The 19,598-nt window shown below is 46.2% G+C and overlaps 1 protein-coding gene across 2 annotated transcripts in view; it reads right to left on the reverse strand.

Annotated features, from left to right (window-relative positions):
• Positions 1-19,598, reverse strand: part of CC2D2A (coiled-coil and C2 domain containing 2A) — a 132,345-nt gene that overhangs the window by 62,734 nt on the left and 50,013 nt on the right. For both annotated transcript variants that reach the window (XM_075544514.1, XM_075544515.1), the window contains 6 exons: positions 14,416-14,625; positions 12,423-12,529; positions 6,990-7,130; positions 5,859-6,015; positions 4,631-4,884; positions 2,101-2,278 (listed from right to left, as the gene is read on the reverse strand). In XM_075544514.1, coding sequence (XP_075400629.1) covers positions 2,101-2,278; positions 4,631-4,884; positions 5,859-6,015; positions 6,990-7,130; positions 12,423-12,529; positions 14,416-14,625 — 1,047 coding nt within the window. The remainder of the gene's footprint in view (positions 1-2,100; positions 2,279-4,630; positions 4,885-5,858; positions 6,016-6,989; positions 7,131-12,422; positions 12,530-14,415; positions 14,626-19,598) is intronic.

Raw genomic sequence — 19,598 nt, forward strand, 5'->3', positions numbered from 1 at the left:
CTCGTTCACCAACGGGCCTGTGTGGGCAGGGTGGCAATTCTGAGGCCAAGGGGACCAGCAGTTTCCCCATCAGGACTCACTGCCATCGAGCCGATTCTAACTCACAGCGACCCTGCAGGACAGAATAGACATGCCCCGCGGGTTTCTGAGGCTGTAACTCTTTATGGGGATGGGAAAGATGGACTCATCTTTCTCCCCCGGGCAAGTTGGTGGTTTCACCTGCTGACCTTGTGGTTGGCAACCCGGTGCAGAACGCACTGTGCCGTCAGGGCCCCCTCCAATCACCACAGAAGTATGTAAACATTTTAACGACACCTGTGAGGGTAGGGCGGGGCACTGTTTCATTTTGTTGGGCATAAGGTCACTATGGGCATCGGAACCGGCACGATGGCAGCCCATAACAACAAATGATGCCGACAGGCTTGCTACTGGCTTCCTGCAGTCGTGTGTTGAGAAGGATTCTGAATTTATGACCCCAGCTCAGTAGGGGGTACAGAGTGTGACAGACTCGTGATTTCTGGCAAGGGGGTGGGTAGGCATGGGAGGTTTCTGGCGTGGGTTGGGGGTGGGAAAGGGGGTGTGTGTCACATAGTCCTAACAGTAGATCATGGTGTACTCACATCCTGATAGGGGATTATATTAGTATCATACGAGCAGATTCATCAAGAACTATCAAGACACTACTAGATCACTGATGGTGGGCTCTAGCCCAGTGGGGAGAGAGATTTTGGAGGGCAGGGGTCCCTTTGCTCCCATCACAGCCAGCTGCACGGTGGCTTAAGTGACCTCTGTGTGGCGTTGGCATCACACGAGGCCTCGGGGAACTGTGTAGTCTGGCTTTGTGGTTCTGGTTGGAGTCTGTGGGGAATGACTTGCCTTTCTTGCTTTCTTTTGGAAGCCACTGTGTAAAGTACCTTTTTATTGAAATGACTTAAGTAAAGGGGAATTGAACTGGTTTCCAGGAAAATAAGTGAAGTACGGCCTGACATGTTTAAGATTTGTATGACTTGAGTGTAATTGGTGGTGGTGGAATTCTTACTCGTAATTACGTGACTAGTGATAATTGAAATGCTTGACCAGGATGCACTGTTGAACCAGGAGAGTGTTTGCAGAAGAGATAAATTGTTCCACTGTATCATCGCCACCCAAAGCGTGACAACTCCCCAGATCAGGAATCAACCTCAGGAAGGAGACACGGTATTTATTAACCGATAACCTGTGGTATAGTCGTTACACATTGAGCTACTAGCTGCATGGTCAGCAGTTCGAAACCACAAGCTGCTCTCAGGGAGAAAGATGAGGCTTTCCACTCCTGTCAAGAGTTCGTCTCAGAACCCCTACAGGGGCAGTTCTATTCTACCCTATAGGATTACTATGAATCGGAATTGACTCCATGGTGCTGAAAGGAGGCCCCATAATTTCCTGCTGCAGAATCATCCCATCTTTTCTTCAACTATGGAGACAATTCTTTGGTGTCCTGGATCTGCTTGGTCTCCTTCTGAATATCATAATCAATAAAACTCCCACTCGTGTTCCTGCATCTAGCTTATGAATTGACTTCAGCCCAAATATTACGCTGGGGTTCACAGTGAACAAACAGAAACAAACAAGCCCGTTGCCTCTGAGGGGACTCAGCCTACTGGGCATCCTTGGGTCATAGAGGAGAGCTGAGTCCCACTGGGTCTTTTGTTTGTTGTTTGGCTTTTGGGTGGAATCTTTTCTGGAAACAGGTTGCCAGGCTCTCCTCCAGGGCACTGTTGGGTGGGTTTGAAACACCAGCCTTTCCGACAGAAGATATGAGCACATCTTTGGCGTCACCTCAAGGACACTGCATTTGTCTCCTGTGGGACACACCTGAGACTCTTCTGCCACCCCATCTGTGGGCACAGGTCTCCAGACTCCATCCTAGCAACCTCTACAGCGGGAGAGGGAGTGACAGATTCCCTTCCACTAAGACTCTGAAAACAGGCCAACCAATAAGGAAGAGGCTGGACTCCTGTCCCCTTCGGGAGCAGTCAGAGCACAGGCGTAACCAGGGATGCTTCAAAGCCATCTCACGTCTGGAACGACCGGGAAGTTGGCTATAACGACACGGTGTACCTGAAGTGTTAGACTCTCTGGCCAGTTGAATATTTGCAGGTTGAAAATCTGTCCAAAGTGAACTCGGAAGTCTGCCCCTAAGGGCCGGCTGACCGTCCTGGACACCTCCTTGTTGTTGAAGAGCACCTTCACGTGTACCGTGCGCCTCTTCACGTCCTCCCGTCTTAAGACCTCCACCCTGCAGGGGGGACAAGGGCACAGGGGACAAGCATCTGCTTACTGACGACGTCTGGAGTCTTGACAAGGGAGTTCACAACAAGTGTGGTTAGTCCTCACTGCTAACCCCTGTGACCAGGACAGTCACAGCGCCTACTGGGTGCAGCAGATCAAAACAGCATGGCATGGGCCAGCCCCAAGGTCACACGGGGTTTATTGGAGAACTCTGATCCCTTGTTTGTTTTGTTTTTCGACAGTTTTATTGACATTTTTAAAAGGTTTTATTGACGTGTTTCACTGGCTGCATCATCGGACACATCTGCAGCACAAGCCCTCCTTAAAGTGTTGAAAAGCTAAGACTTACTTTGAGGACTAAGGAGTGCTTGATCCAAGCCAAGGAATTGTCAATTGCCTCAAGACAGACCTTTCTACTCCAGTAAAGACTTACTGTTTTGGAAACCCAGAGGGACAGGTCTATTCTGTCTTATATGATTGCCATGTGTCAGCATCGGCTCAATGGCATTTATTTGATTTATTTTTTTCATACACATTGGAAAGTTGGACATCAAATAAGGAAGAACCAAAAAGAATCAGTGCATTTGAATGGTGGTGCTGGGGAAGAATATTGCAAGGATTATGGGCTGCCAAAAGAACATACAAATCTCTCTTGGAAACAGGGCAGCTGGAATGCTCCTTAGAGGCAAGGATGGCGAGACTTGGTCTCATGCACTTTGGGCACATGTTTTCAGGAGAGACCAGTCCCTGGAGACGACATCATGCTTGCAAAAGTAGCAAGGCAGCAAGAAAAAGGGCAAGGTCACCTTCTGGGCATGATTTCTGAAGACAAAATGGGTGCATCAGCTAATGTGGTGAAGACAGCTACAAGATATAGCATCGGGGGTCTTTAAGGCTTGAAGTTAAACAAGTGGCCACCTTGCAGGGAAGCACACGAGAGAAGCACACCAACCTGTGCGATCATGAGGTATTGGTGGGATTAGGAATCAGGCATCAGGAGACCCAAAACAAACAACCATTTTGAAGTGAACAAGGGAACTAGGAATGGAGACCCAAAGCCCATGTGTAGACAATTGGACATCCCCTCACAGAAGCATCACAGGAAGGGATGAGCCAGTCAGAGTGCAATATAGCACCAACAAAACACACAGCATCCCTCTAGTTCTTTAATGCTCCCCACTACCATGAGCCCAGTTCTATTTTACAAATCCGGCTAGACCAGAGTATGCACACTAGTACACACAGAATCCAGGACAGATAAACCCCTCAGGACCAATAATGAGAGTAGAGATACCATGAGGGTAAGGAGAAGGTGGGGGGAGAAGGGGAAGAAAGGGAGAACCAATCACAATAATTGACTTACAAATCCCCCCTCCCCCAGGGATACGAGCAATAGAAACGTAGGTGAAGGGAGACAGCAAACGGTGTAAAATACGAAAATAAAAATAAATTATAATTTATTAAGGGTTCAGGAGGGTAGGAGGGTGGGGAGGGAGGGGCAAAAAGGGGAGCTGATACCCAGGGCTTAAGTAGAAAGAAAATGTTTTGGAAATGATGATAACAACTTATGTACAAATGTGCTTGCTACAACTGATGTATGGATTGTTATACGAGCTGTAAGAGCCCCCAATAAAATGATTTATTAAAAAAAAAAGCAAGGCCGTTGATGAGATGGATTGACACAGTGGTTGTAACAATGGGCTCAAATATAGGAAGAATTGTGAGGGTGGCCCCGGACCTGCTGGTATTTCAACACTGATATAAAATTCAAATATCATACAATTCAATAATTCAATCATACTAAAAAGAGTGGTGCAAGCATGATCACATATCTAATTGGACCAGTGAGGGAAAAGCCAGGAAGTTGTGTCAAGGCCTTCCCAAGCCCCCCCTACACACACACACACAAACACACACACACACCTGCTCATTCTTCAAGGGTGGCAAGGGCTGTTGTAAGAGGATTTCATTGGGACATCTTACACCATCCACCCTCCAGTCCCGATCTTGCCTCCTCAGGCTTCTACTGTTCCCCAAACTCAAAGGACATTGAAAAGGAACCCAATTTGAGTCCCCAGAGGATGCCAAGCTGTCATTTTCAATGTGGTGTAACCCTAAAATACAGAATTCTTCTGGGAAGGGTTAGTGAGCTGGAGACATCGCCTTCAGAAGTAGCTGTACCAGATGGAGGATGGGCGGAGAAGCAATAGCATTGCAGGTTTTAAATTTTGGACCAAGATTTCTATAATTTGGTAGCAGTTATTTTTCACTTACACGGTACATCCTTTTGTATGTGCGTGCACATGTATGTGTACATGTGAGTTGCCATCCTTGTTCATGGTAAAGGGTATCCGCTCACCTGGGACACTGGTCGTTGGGGGTTATGCTCCCTGCCAGGCTCAGTTCGGGGACCAAGGTGGGTTCCCCTGGCCGCCTTCGGCTCTGGGCTGCCCTCTCCCTCACCCGAAGCTCAACGGTGGCCCGGTCAGGGAGCTCCGGAGGGGTGGGCTTCACAGGCTCCTCCCCAGGCTCTGGCTCTTCCCCAGGGCCCTGCTCCTCCACCTCCTCATCGGGGTGTTCTTCCACTTGCTTTTTCTTTTTCTTCTTGGCTCTCTGTTGGGTAAGAGGCAACAGGATGTCAAACAGGACCATTGAACATTAGATTCGGAGCACAGTCTGCAGAACCAGATAGACCTGCATCCCCGGCTTGGCCCCAACCAGCTGTGTGCATGCAGACAGGTCTCTAGGCCACTGGGCCTCTGTGTGCCTCAGTTTTCTCATCGATACAATGGGGACAATGACAGGAGTCTCCTCCCAGGGAGACTGAAATGAGGCGGTGCCTATAAAACAGTGAGGATCGCGCTTGTTCTCTTGAGTCAAACAAAACAAAACAAAACTAAACAACATTAGGGAGTCATATGCCTTCAATGTTGGCGTGGAAGTCAGGCTTGAGACTAGAACTGGTATTATAGGTTGTGCAGATCAAGCACTTGTGACTTGCGGATTCAGTTTTACGGGGCCATGTGTATACATTTTCAGAGGAAAATCCAGAAGTCTAGGATCACTACTCTGTATTCAGTGAGATCTCAAGCAAAAGAGTTAGCTTGCCATCTCATAGGTGTGATAGAAACGGTTAAATCTTTAGGCTGCTAAGTCAGAAGTCCGAGGCTCATACCCACACGTGGGCATCCTAGAAGAAAGGCCTGTGGGGATCTAATTCAGAAAATTGAGCCATTGGAAACCGTTTACAGCACATTCTATGCCGGCACAGGTGGGTGGCCATGAGCTGACAATTGATGGCAGGCGGTGATTCACATGGGAAATGGCTATTATGAACACTAGTTCATTCATTCAAATGGGGCAGAGTATCCCCATCTAACCATTGAAGGTCAAAGCTGGCTCTCTTATCAACCAGCCTCAATCCATTCTTCCTGTCCTCTCCTGAGAGACGGCAGAAAGGGAGGAAGAGCAAAGCTAATGGGAGACCCCAAGGACGAGCTCTGTTTCCCTCCTCCTGCCTCGTGGGGCCCAGGGCCTTGCCGCACCCAAGGCCACCTGCATTCAGGGCTGAGCTGCTGAGTGCGCACCTGGGCTTTCTTCCAGGCTTTCCAGTGCTGCTGGGCCGCTCTGTACTCGTCCGTCTTCTGCTCATACTCTTCCAACTGCTCCTCCAGCACGTCACTGATCTCTGCTTGGATCTCTGCTTCGTGGGCTTCCTCCTCCATCTCCTGGTTGACCTTTTCCCTTTCAAATGGTACACAGCCCCCTGATTAGCACACAGTTGGTGCGCGAGCTGGGCTCTGATTCTCATCTCTTCATCTCTAGGTACCAATACTACTGTGAGTGACCTCATCCATGTCGTAGGCTAACGCCCGCCCCACTAGTGAACCACGGAGTCAGTTCAGACTCATAGTGACCCCCACAGGGCAGGGCAGAACAGAACAGGGTTCTTCATAGGGTCTCCAAGACAGTAACTCTTTATTGGGGAGCAAATAGTCTCATTCATCTTTCTCCCATGGAGAAGCTGTTGGGTTTGAACAGCCAACCATGTGGTTAGCAGACCAATATTTAAACTATGTACCATAAGATTCTGCAGCATGCGGACACAAACTGAAATCCACAGCCACAGAGTCAATTCTGACTCATGGTGGCTCCTCATAGGGCAGGGTAGAACTGCCCCTGTGGGCCTCTGAAATGGTAACTCTTTACATGGGTAGAAAGCCTTATTTTTCTCGCAAGGAGTGGCTAGTGGTTTTGAACTGCTGACCTGAGGCTAGCAGGCCAACATGTAATACACAGTGCTGCTAAATTCTCCATCAACCCTGGTACAAATGTCATTCCATTAATCCTTCAAACCTCCAAAGATAAGGTGACCAGACGTCCCGCTTTTGGCGGGGCAGTCCTGATTTTTGGAAAGAATGCATGACAAGCTAGGGTATATGGTTTTCGGCTGCCATGTGGCTATTTCACCACGATATGAGTTTTATCAATGGTGTCCTGATGGTGTCTGCTTTACCAATGTTAAAATCTGGTCACCTTATTCAAAGACCTACTTCATTGCATTGCTTCTGGGTACAGGAAACCATCTCTTTCGTAACTAGGCCATATTACAGCTACTATACTCATTTTGAAATTATTTTTTAAACGGCATCTATGCTTCTGTTTTTTTTTCTCTCGTGAACTCTAGCCCCATAGAGCAATGTTTTAAAAACACATACTTTCTCAGAACCAGCTTTAAGGGTGTGTTTGTAAACCTCTGGAACTCTCGAAGGGATTTCATCTCCTTCCACACTCTGATGATGGTCTTAAGCAACGTTCGATCTTTTTCTTGTTCCATGTCACGCAGTTTTCTTGTCTGCCTACAGACATTAAATAAGAGTGCAGATTAAAGTCACTTAGCTTTGTTTGTTTCCAATAAACAACGTGCAAACAGCTTCCACAATGAACTGCTAGCCCAAAGGTTGTCAGGTCAGGTCAACCCACAGACTCCTTGGAGAAAGTCTTGGCGATTTTCTTCCCCAAATCAGCCATTGCACACCCGACAGGGCACCGTTCTGCTGTGACACTCTGCGGTGCCTATGAGTTACTCATTGGCAAATGTTTCTGGCAAAGAAACAAAAAAGCAACTAATAGGAGTGCTAAATGAACAAATCCTCTGGGCCCAAGTTGACTCAGACACAGAGTTACCCCATAGGACAGAGCAGAACTGCTTCATAGGGTTTAGGAGATTATAAATCTTTATATGGAAGCAGGCAGTCTCAACTTTCTCCCAAGCTGAAGCTGGTAGGTTCTACCACCAACCTTGCAGTTAGTAACAAAACAATTAAACCCACTGTGCCATCAGGGGTCTTAATGCTGTGGCTAGTTGCCTTTTGAGTCAATTCTTAGAGAAATGCTGTGTGCAACAGAACTCTGCTCTGCCCTGCATTCTCCTCATGATTGTTGATCTATTTCAGCTCACGTTGTCGCTCTGTCTTCTGCAGGGGCTTCTTTTTCCACTGACCCTCTATTCCCCTGATGTCCTCTTCCAAGGACTGGTCTCTCTAGAGCACATCTAACTTCAACAATGATAACCCCTTGTTCCACATCCTCTTCTGAATCCAGCTTGGACACCAGGCAACCACTTTTGAATCATCTTCAGCGCAATTTTACTTGCATGGGGGTATGAATGATATTGCTTGATATTTCCTGCATTTTCTTGAGCCACCTTTCTTTGGGATGGACATACATTGGGATCTCTTCCAGTCTGTTGGCCTGAGAGCTGTCTCCCAAATTTCTTGGTATAGACAAGTGAGTGTGCCCAGCACTTCATCAGTTTGTCGAAACTTTTCATTTGTCAATTCCTGTGCCGTGTAGTGGGTCATGTGTTGGGCTGCAATCTGCACAGTCAACACTTCGAAGCCACCGGAAGCTTTCTTCATCGATGATATACTGGTCATAGTCACAACTCATCTGATCTTTGGTCATTAGATCCAATCTGGGCAAACAGATCCAACCTGTGTTTGAAGTCTCTAAATTCAAGTGGGCGATACTCAAGGTCATCTTTTGGCACACGTGAACTTGCTTCAGTTTCGTTAGCTTCAACCAGAGTTTTCCATGAGTAATTGATATCCGATGACGTAGTCAGTTTGTTTCCTGTGCCCCCCGGCTGATGAGATCCAGAGCTACAGTTGCCATCTATGTTGTGTAAAGGTCTTTGCAATGAAGGAGTCCTTGGAGCTGCAAGAGTCTAACATGTGGTCTCCAGCCTCATTTCAATGCCACAGACCATGCTTTCCAACTACTGATCGAATAAGTCTCCAATTATGAGAAATTCAATTTGATAGCGACAATAGTTGCAATTGGGCACTAGATAACCAAAGACCAGGGCAAACTAAAGACAGGAGGCACCACTGGCTTCTGTGAAGTTTACTTGATGCTGTTCTCTCGAGAAGACTCAGCTTCAAACTGAAATACTTTTGAAATTTTTTTATAAAGCTAGGCATCCTGAAACAATTAGCAACATTTGATGCTATAAAAATAAGGGTCTCCTGGGGCCAGGGCGTGGTGCCCCAACAGACTGGACTGGAAAACGCTCCTAAGGGCCAGCAAACGATCCCTGAACGAATTACAAGCTTTTCTCTTGTGAACTGTTTTGTTCTGTTCTTTGTCAGTGGTTTGTTTTTGTTGTTTTGTTGTCTGGTTGTATACTGTTGCTTTGTTTTCCTCTGTCTTGTTTTCGTGCATGTTAGTGTCTCCACAGGTCTGTCTGGATAGGACAGGCTGGATGAACTATCTGGAGGAAAAACAACGGGACCGACAGTTCCGGGGAGACTTGGGGTGGGGGGGTAAGGGGGGTAAGGAAGTGGTGTTAACAAACCCAGGGACAAGGGAAAAACATGGGACCCCAAATGGTAGAGAAGGGGGAGTGGCAGGTCTGATGGGGAATGATCAAGGGTAAGGTTGCTTAGAGAAGAGATATACTCTAGCCCAGGTGGCGACAAAGCATGGTAGTAGGGCAGGAGGAAAGTCAAGGGAGATGGAGGAAAGAGCTAGGAGTCAAAGGGCATTCATGGAGGTCTAGACAAAGACATGTACATGCAAATATATATAGGAGGATAGGGAAATAGATCTATGTGTCTATATTTATAGGTCAAGTATTAAGGTGGCGGAAGGACCTTGGGCCTCTACTCAAACACTCCCTCAATGCATGAATACCTTCTTGTATTAAATTGGAACTCTATGATGCTCACTCTCCCGACACAACGGCTGGAGCCAAAGTGGGTGAATAAGTAAATGTGGTGAAGAAAGCTGATGGTGCCCGGCTATCAAAAGAGATAGTGACTGGGGTCTTAAAGGCTTGAAGATAAACAAGCGGCCATCTAGCTCAGAAGCAACAAAGTCCACATGGAAGAACACACCAGTCTGTGTGATCAAGTGGTCCCAAAGGGATCAGTTACCAGGCATCAAAGAACAAAAAATCATATCATTGACTACACACCTCCATGATAGGATCGCTGAAGACAAATGGGTGTATAAGCAAATGTGGTGAAGAAAGCTGATGGTGCCCGGCTATCAAAAGAGATAGTGACTGGGGTCTTAAAGGCTTGAAGGTGAACAAGCGGCCATCTAGCTCAGAAGAAAATAAGCCCACATGGAAGAAGCACACCGGCCAGTGCGATCACGAGGTGCCAAGGGACCAGGTATAAGGCATCATGCAAAAAAAAAAAGATATAAGTGTGTGTATGTATGTGTATATATGTGTATATGTATATATGTATATGTATATATATATCATATTAAATGAAGGGGGAAGTGCAGAGTGGAGACCCAAGGCCCAAGTGTCAGCCAATAGAGATCCCCTCATAGAGGGGTTTAGGAGAGGAGATGGGTTAATTAGGGTGTGATGTAGTACCGATGAAGAACACAGCTTTCCCCCAGATCCTGGATGCTTCCTCCCCCCAACTACCATGATCCGAATTCTACCTTGCAGGGCTGGATAGGACAGAGGCTGTACACTGGTACATATGAGGGCTGGAGGTACAGGGAATCCAGGGTGGATGATACCTTCAGGACCAAGGGTGTGAGGGACGATGCTGGGAGAGTGGAGGGTGAGTGGGTTGGAAAGGGGGAACTGATTACAAGGATCCACATGTGACCTCTTCCCTGGGAGAGGGACAGCAGAGAAGGGGGAAGGGAGACTCCGGATAGGGCAAGATATGACAAAATAACGATGTATAAATTACCAAGGGCACATGAGGGAGTGGGGAAAGGGGAGGGAGGGGAAAAAAAAAGAGGACCTGATGCAAGGGGCTTAAGTGGAGAGCAAATGCCTTAAGAATGATTGGGGCAGGGAATGTATGGATGTGCTTTATACAATTGATGTATGTATATGTATGGATGGTGATAAGAGTTGTATGAGCCCCAATAAATTGCTAAAAAAATTAAAATAAGGGTCTCCATGGAAACAGTCCTCATGGCCTAAATTATTCTGAGTTTAGGAGGGCATCCTGCCCTTTCCCCCCAAACATGTTAATGTAGGCCAGTATCATTAGCTTTTGCTTGCTGTTGCTGGAACATTCTTCTAATCATGGATAGATTATAAAAAGGAAAGTAAATATTTAAACTCCTTGATTTATTGATTCCCATTCTAGGGATTTATTCCAGTTAAATACTCACCCCAGTAGTCACAGAGATGCATTTATAAGAATTTTCATTACAGCCCAATTTAAATAATAAATATCTAGTTTACACAAATGTCTGGCAATAGGAGATTGCACAAGAGTGAGACATTTACGTAATGCCAGTCTTTAATCAATGAGATGACCCTAGTTGTAGTCTATCGGATAGCCCGGCAGGTTGCAGATGGCATCAACAGTGTGAGTGCTTTAAAAAAGAATACACGCGCAAAATTGGTGCGTATGCAGATGTTGAGAAAAAACTATAGGAGAATTACAAAAGGGCTGTTCACCACGGCTCCCTTTGGGGGGATGTTTTATGTCTTGTATGAAGGAGCTTCAGAAAGTTCTTGGGAAAATGCAATGAAAAGATAATGAAATTTTCCTACAATCCACCCCCCCGTCCGTATTTAAATATTTTTTGATTTTTAAAAATGTGAACCTTGGGTTTCAATTTTGAATTTTAAAATTGTATATGATTCAAAGAAACATGAAAGGCCAGAGACGGTCTGTGACTATTTTTTCCCTCCTTTTTAAAAATATCAGAATGCTATTGCTACAATAAAAGCCCGCAACCACTCTACTCCCTCCCTCCCTTCCCCTGAAGGAAATCGCTCTGTGTCTTTTCTGGTCACATTTGCCATCCAGGTGTGCACCCGAGACCAGCAGGACATTGCGCCAGGCGTAATTTAGGGTTCACAAGCTTTATCATCTCTTTACAAATTGCTTTCTGAGAAAATGAACATTGTTTCTCCATATAACGTAGCTTCCAGATTAGCTGGTTTGGAACAAACTGATCCATCGAATTCATTTTAACTATGGTATAGCCATGCATTGTAGGACTCTACCCAGATGTATTTGTCCTGTCACTAAATTGCTCTGAGTTTCTTTTGCAAGTGAGGCTGTGAGCATCTGGCACACGTCTCTGCATGCACAGCACATCTAGGCCCTTAGAGCCTATGTATCAGAATTGAAATCGCCAGGGCCAAGGTTGTTGGCTGTAGCATCTTTGCTTACACCAGCAAAGCATGAGGGTCATCAGTCTCCACAGGCCCACGACCCCCTCGGATTACTGAAATTCCAACTTTTTGTCAATATGATAGCTGTACCACATTGCTTCATTTGGCACATATATTCAGTACATTCTGAAAAGCAACCTGGAAAAATAAGCCCTAAACAAGTACACATCTACTCTCAAAAAACACACCCCAAACATTGCCATCGAGTTGACCCAACTCAAAGCAACCATACAGGGTAGATATGCCCCCTGTGGGTTTCTGAGACTGAAATTTTTTACAAAAGTAGAAAGCCTCCTCTTTCTCCCTTGGAGCAGCTGGTGGATTCAAACTACTGACTTTAAAGTTATCAGTTCAACTTCTAGCCAGTATACCTCCAGGGCTCCTCTAATAGGAAAGAAACAAAACAAAACAAAGCCAAGCAGAACAACAACAACACAAAACCAACTCAGTGGTTCTGATAAAAAGTTGTACTCACCGTATTTCTGCTTTATACTCCCTGATGGCCTTTTGGGCCATGTCAGGAGACTTAGGAGGTTTGGCTGGATGAAACCCAGTCTGAACAGCATTTCTCAGTGCTTGGAGCTTAACAGGGTAGAGAAACACATTTGGAATTAGAACTCTACACTGAAGTGCAAATAAAGCGACTGCATCTTTGGTGCAGTGAACTACGTGGCCCTTCTAGCCATTGCCCTGCTCTTTCCCACTAAACAATTGGAACTATCCAGCCGAGGTACTTGTTTCCCACCAGGGAGATTGGACAGCTTGCTACTAATGTGCATAAGGTGCATGCACCTTTGCAGAGCTATGTCCAATTACATAAGGCATATGCAACCTTAACAAGGGGATTGGCTAGTTTTGCCATCCGGTTAGGCTAAAAAGGAGCCTTGAGGTGGAAATGGGGCTCTGACTACCACCAGGAAGAAGAGACAGGATCATAACATGTCCTTTGGACCCTGGGTCTCTCTGCTGGGAACCTCCTAGACGCAAGATAAAGAGAACTGTAAAACTGAAGCTAGGATGAGACACTAAGAAGCAGCGGCAGAGGCAGCAGAACCAGGAGTCTGGACACAAGTGTAGTGGTGGGCTTCCTAGCCCAAGGAGGGAGAGGGAGTTGAGCGTCTTCAGGCAGGAGGCTCACTGACAGAGTGGGGTGCCTCCGGGTGCTTGCTGGAAATAGGCTATAAGCTACACAGAGCCAGAGAGCTCAGGGCCTTAGGCTGAAGCTTCTGGGGAGATGACTTCAGACACTCATTGACAGGGCTAATGAGCTTGTAACATTTGCTGGAGCCTGACAGTGGTCAGGCCAGCCCAAGAGGCCTGAGAGAAGTCTGCCTGTGGACAGAACTGTAAAGAGGCTATGTAACCTGTTACTTCCCTAATACGCTCCGTAATTACAAGAACTGTGATTCCTGCGGGGCCATTGCCATGGCTGGTGTCAGAACTGGCACATAGGTAGGAGAGCAGAGGCATGTCTGACTTCCACCTTGTAAGCATCAGCCTTGGGCTGTTGATCTTGATTCTCCTTCTGCCTTAGGAAGTTAGAGGGGGTCAGATGCCTGACACACCATTCTTATCAGACTCCTCTACCACTCACCCAGCAGGCTCCAGGCTTTCTCCCAGATGAATCTGGAGAGACAACTGTTTCTTTCATTCTTCAACAAAATTGGGAAATAAAGAAATGTTTATCTGATGTTCTGAGGTCCAGAAAAATCAAGCTAGCTGCCCAGAACAAAATTACTTTTTTTTGCAAGTATCTCAGAAACAAGTTTTCTTTCCAGACAAAGGGATTTCCCTAAGTCCCAGCTCTGCCACGACCTTGCTGTGATGGAACGCCACCACCCAAACAGACAAATAAAAGGTGAGGCAGTAGAGTCTGATCTCACTTGGGCATTATTAAGGTTTGCAAGGCAGAGCATGGGGTGAAAATTGCCTGCATTCAAATGAGTCCTGAAGATTCCCTGGATAAAACTGTCATATTGGAAATTAGCCCAATATGGATGCTCCCTTCTTTGACTGAGAACCAGTTGAAGCACGGACTTGTGTTTAGGTCCCTGACTGTGGAAAACTAAGTGCGAACATGAGAATATCAGAGATTCCCATCAGAACTGAGAGACTCCCAAGGCATGAATGGTCGCTAGGATCTGAGATTATTGCCACCATCAGTCACCTCAAATGTTACATCCCGTACCCAGTTTGATGGTGAAATGGTTTGCCCTGGTTTTTGTTTTTTTTTTTCATAAATCTTTCCCTTTGAATCAAGTGGGTGCCACGGAGTTTGCACACATTAAGTGTGCACCATTAAAGGTATTCCTTTTGCAGGTAGGTGAGAAAATATGTCATGCATCCAAGACAGAAGGATCATGGGACCAAAGGGAACGGGTATTTTCCTGCAGGAAAGTATCTTCTTTGTTTGGGCTTTCCAGAAGAACCAGTCTGGTCAAAATAAAAGCAGAAGAGCTCAAACGTACCTTGTCATTAAGAAAATTCGCCTTGTTTCTCTGACGCCTTGCAAGGTACTGGTCATATAACTGGGCCAGCCTGGATGCCAACACGTGCTCTCGGCTAAAGCAGGGATGATGCGTGAATATTAGTCCTGAGATGTCAATGTCCAATTGGAAATTGCCAGACGAGTCTCCAGCCCCAATCATCTGCTGACTGCAGCTGACGTATTTTACCGCCTGCCAAAGAGAGCAGAGGGAGTTGGGATACCGTCAAAGTACACCTTCCTCAGTGATGTTCTAGCCCAATGGTGCTCAACCTGTGGGTCATTCGACCTCACCCGAATCACCACAGTAGCAAAGTGACAGTTATAAGTAGCAACAACAATAATGTTATGGTTGGGGGGTCACCACCACATGAGGAACTGTATTAAAGGGTCGCGGTATTAGGAAGGTTGAGAACCACTGGTCTAACGTACCATGGTAAACAGACATCAAGTCCAGCCTGTCCACCTGGTCACCAGGTGCCAGATGGCATCGTCCCAGGCCCTGGGGCCTGCTCTTTCCTGACCCCTTGACACGTGACATGAAGGACAAAAGCAGAACAGAAACTACTGGGCCCTGTTTCCCTGCCTTTGGGGTTTCATTTCTGTCTTAGGTCACAGTTGCAATTGCCATACGGATGGTCCTGTTGCTTGAAATTTTAGGGATCATAGTGGATGACTTTGGAATTCTTCGAATGAAAGAAATACAAATTTTGGTCCAAACTAGCTTTTTTTTAAAGAAAAAAATCATCGCTATTTCTCAATGGTATGTAAAAATTTAAAGCATGCAGAGCAGTGGTTCTCAACCTTCCTAATGCCATGACCCTTTAATACAGTTCCTCAAGTTGTGGTGAGCCCCCCCGACCATAAAATTATTTTCGTTGCTACTTTATAACTGTAATTTTGCTACTGTTATGAATCAGGCGACCCCGTGAAAGGGTAGCTCAATTTCCAAAGGGGTCGCGACCCACAGGTTGAGAACGGCGGGTATAGAGGAATTTTAATTTTGTTGGCAGTAAAAAAAGGAAGATTTTTCTACTGAACCATGACTCAGGCTGGCACCTCACTTTCCTGGGATGGAAAGGAGTTAGTATGAAAACAAAGGAGGCAGTATAGCCAACCCGGTTGAATAGGAAAAAGAGAGGGGAGATTTCAAACGGGAATGCGTGATTTCGTTGAGGTCCAATCTGTCAGTTGAATCTCTCTGTCTCTCTCCCTTTCTCCTTCAGTCTCCCTTCACACTTAAGACACTGCCCATCGATCATTGCTGCCTTTGAGTGGACAGTCTTTGAGGTTGGGAAGCCCAAAGGAAGGAGCTCTGGTGGCGCAGAGGTTAAGTGCTCGGCTGCTCACTGGAAGGTGAGAGGTGCGAACACACCAGTTGCTCATGGGAGACATGCGGCTGCCTGCTTCCATAAAGATTACGGCCTGGGAACCATATGGTGAAGTTCTACTCTGTCCTGTACGGCAACAACGAGTCAGCCTTGACTAGAAAGCAACGTATTTGTCTTGGAGCCCAAAGGCGAAGGAGAGGCCTGTGATTGTCCTCTGAGTTTCTATCGTCATTGACTGGCTGGCAGGGACTCTGGATGGAGGCCGGATGAGGTCGTGGCAACAAGACCTTTGATCCTTCCCTTTGGCCGTGATGCAACCTTGAAGCCAACGATGTTATTTAGAGAATTAGGACATTAGGTCACCCAAGCCTGCTATTATAATTATGAGGGTAAATGGCAATTGCAAAGCCTCTAGTCTGAACTGAAGACCTATCCTTCACACATTATGGGTGATATGTCCAGGAATCTTTTCACATAATTCTTTTGCATGGAATCTTGTACAAATGCGGAAGGTGGGCCACCTACCTTAGATTCTTGCCTTGAGTGAACCTCTAACACACAGTAGGGTCTTGGGCAAGTCCACATTCATCTCTGAGTCGCTATTCCTTCATGGATAGAATGGGGTGTCCTATGTGTGCAAATGTTGAATGCCCTTGGCTGCCAATCAGAAGGGTGGAAATTCAAGTCTACCCAAGGGACCTGGAGATCTACTTCTGAAAAAAGTAATCATTGACAGCCCTAAGGAGACAGTTCTAATCGGACACACAGTTGCAGTGATTTGAAACCATTCACTGGTAACTGAAGAAAAACAAAAACACAAACAACAAGGACACGGGCAGTTGAGGGTTAAGTCTCCATTAGCTTTGAGCAGATCACGAGGCATCATAGAAAGCACTTGACTCACTTCATTTTATGTATTCAATAAAGGTCAAGCCATGTCTACAATGTGGTGGGTCCCTGTCCTCAGCCAGCCATCAGGTTAGCGGGAAAGGCAACTCTGGGACCTGGTCCTTCAAACCGAAATGGAAATGACAAGGATGGAGAAGTGGAGAGGAAGTGATTGAGACCCAAAGCATGATTTCCAACATTGAAATCCTGCCCAAATCTTCCCCGTCCAACTGAAGAACAGACGAGGGGAAAGGAGGGAAGAGTTTTAAGTCCACAGTGTGTGCATCCACGGACACATGTATAGAAACATATTTACATTTGTTCTATAATGTGGTCTGCTACTCAGCTATGATCAGTCCATGGAATTGCTTCCAACTGTGGCCTCTGCTGTTGGGTGCCATCAAGTCAATTCTGACATAGCGACCTCATGTGACGACAAAGTGGAACTGCACTCCAGGGTTTTCAGGAAGCCGATGGTCAAGTCTCGCTCCCTCGGAGCTGTTGAGTGGGTTCAAACCACCACCCTTTGGGTTGGCAGCCAAGTGGTTAAATGTTGTATCACCAGAGCGCACCATCCCCCACCACCACTTTCTTTTTTTTTTTTTACATTCACAATATAACATATATACCCCAGGGCTTCCAAAAATTCATTGGAAAGAAGGAATTGAAAGATAGTGGAATTCTCCCATGAACCTTTTGAGGACCTCCATATATATTTGCTAGTTTTTACAGGTCTTCATTTACAAAAGATAAGTATTTTGGGTTGTTGTGAAGATTAGTAGACTATTAATGTATATTAATTAATGTATATTAATGTATATTAATTAATGTATATTAATGTATAGTAGACTATTAATGTATATTTCATTTGGGGCCCCAGTATAGTATGTACTGCATTTATATGAACAAAGTAAACACATTTTCTCTTATAAAACAATAACATTCAATCCATCTTCGATGTAAAGACCAACAGATGCCACTTGGAGGATTAAGGTGAGGCAGACCCAGGCCAACGTCATTTCAATTGCCTCAGGATGCATGTGAAAGTTAGACACTGAATAAGGAAGACCAAGGAAGAACTGATGAAATGTGAACACTATTGAACACACCATGGGCTGCCAGAAGAACAAACACATCTGTCTTCGAAGAAGTACAACCAGATGCTCCTTCGAGTTGAGGATGGTGAGACTTCATCCCCTAGACTTTGGACACGTTGTCAGGAGAGATCAGTCCCTGGAAAAGGGCATCGTGATTGGCAGAGTAGAGAATCTGTGAAACGGAGGAAGACCCTCGACAAGATGGATCGGCACTGTGGCTGCAACCCAGGGCTCCAACGTAAGAAGACTTTTGAGGTCGGTGCAGGACCAAGCAGTGTTGTTGTGTTGTGCATACGAGTGTCGCCATGAATCAGAGCTGACTTGACGGCACCTGACAGCATGTTTGCACACATCATATTCCACCGATCGTGTGAATGTGGTGAGAGTCCTACACAGCTCCGTAGACGTTAGTTCTGATCACGAATCTCCTCACTCTGCACACTGGATCAGTGTAAAAATAAAGCTCATTTTTTTCTTCTCTCTGGTGTGTGTAAAGGAGCCCAGTGGTAAGAGGCACTGTGTTAGAGGGTTTTAATCTGCACGTGGCCACCATGTGCCTCAGGAACACACGGATGGACTAGGTTAATTGAACACTTTTCTCTTCACAAAGATAGCCACAAATCACCATGAAACCACAGACTGTTGGGAACATTCCTCGTTGATTGCTTTGTGCCTGCAGGTTCTTGCCTTGCCTGTTCCAGTCTGGCTCTGCGGTGATGAGATCACTCGGGGTGTGATTTCAAGCCTTGTCTTGTTCTTCTCTCGGCCTGAGTAAGGAAGGATGGTAGCATGCTTGCAATGTAGACCAGGGCACTTGCACTTTGTGTTTTCTTCCCAGAGCTGTATCAGCTTATGTTTCAAACATTGCTGGGGGGCTCTGTCTGGGACTTAGCTCCACCAAGTATAAAAGGCTTCCAGGACTTGCTGGAAACCTGTTGGGTTGTTGTTGTTGTAAGGTGCCATTGAGTTGGTTCTGACCCATAGTGACCCTATGCACAACAGAACGAAACACTGCAGGGTCCTGGGCCATCCTCACAACTGTTTGTATGCCTGAGTCCATTGATGAAGCCACTGTGTGAATCCATCTTTTGTGCTGCCCCTCCACTTTACCTAGCATGATGTCCTTCTCCAGGGACTGGTCCTTCTTGACAACATGTCCAAAGTATGGGAGACAAAGCCTTGCCATTTCTGCTTCTAAGGAGCACTTTGCCTGTGCTTCTTCCAAGACAGATAGGTTTGTCCATTTAGCAGTCCATGGTACTTCCCGCATTCTTCTCCAGCCCCTCCATTCAAATGCACCCATTCCTCTTTGGTCTTCCTTATTCAATGCCCAACTTTGCCGCACAGATGAGACAACTGAAAATGCCCTGGCTTGAGTCAGGCGCACCTTAGTCCTCAGAGTGGCATCCTTGTTTTCTGATATTCTACAGAGGTCTTCTGCAGCAGATTTACGCAGTGCAGCCTGTCTTTGGATCCCTTGACTGCTGCTGCTATGAACTGTTGAGGAGATGGCTCAGAAGAACCCACCTTTCTTCCCACGTGAGAACAGGAACGCCCGGGCCCTGGCATTTCTTTTGGTCACGCCTCTTTTCCTCCTCTACAGGCTAAGGACGATCGTGAACACAATAGGGATAGCTTTCCCTATAGCTTTCCCGGGGTACAGTTTTATCTCTGAGAGTGATTTGATTCCTGAGTCTTCGGGTGAAAACTGGAAACCCACGCAAGCTGAGATGAGGTGTCTGGACTGGAAGCTGGTGGTGACTTAGCAGGGCCAGCGGCACATGCCCAAAGGAGACCAAGATGGAAAAGTACAGACAGTCGCTGATGGGACAGGAATACAACTCTCTACA

The sequence above is a fragment of the Tenrec ecaudatus genome, chromosome 3 (genome assembly GCF_050624435.1).
Source record: "Tenrec ecaudatus isolate mTenEca1 chromosome 3, mTenEca1.hap1, whole genome shotgun sequence".
In the NCBI taxonomy this organism is placed as follows: Eukaryota; Metazoa; Chordata; class Mammalia; order Afrosoricida; family Tenrecidae; genus Tenrec; species Tenrec ecaudatus.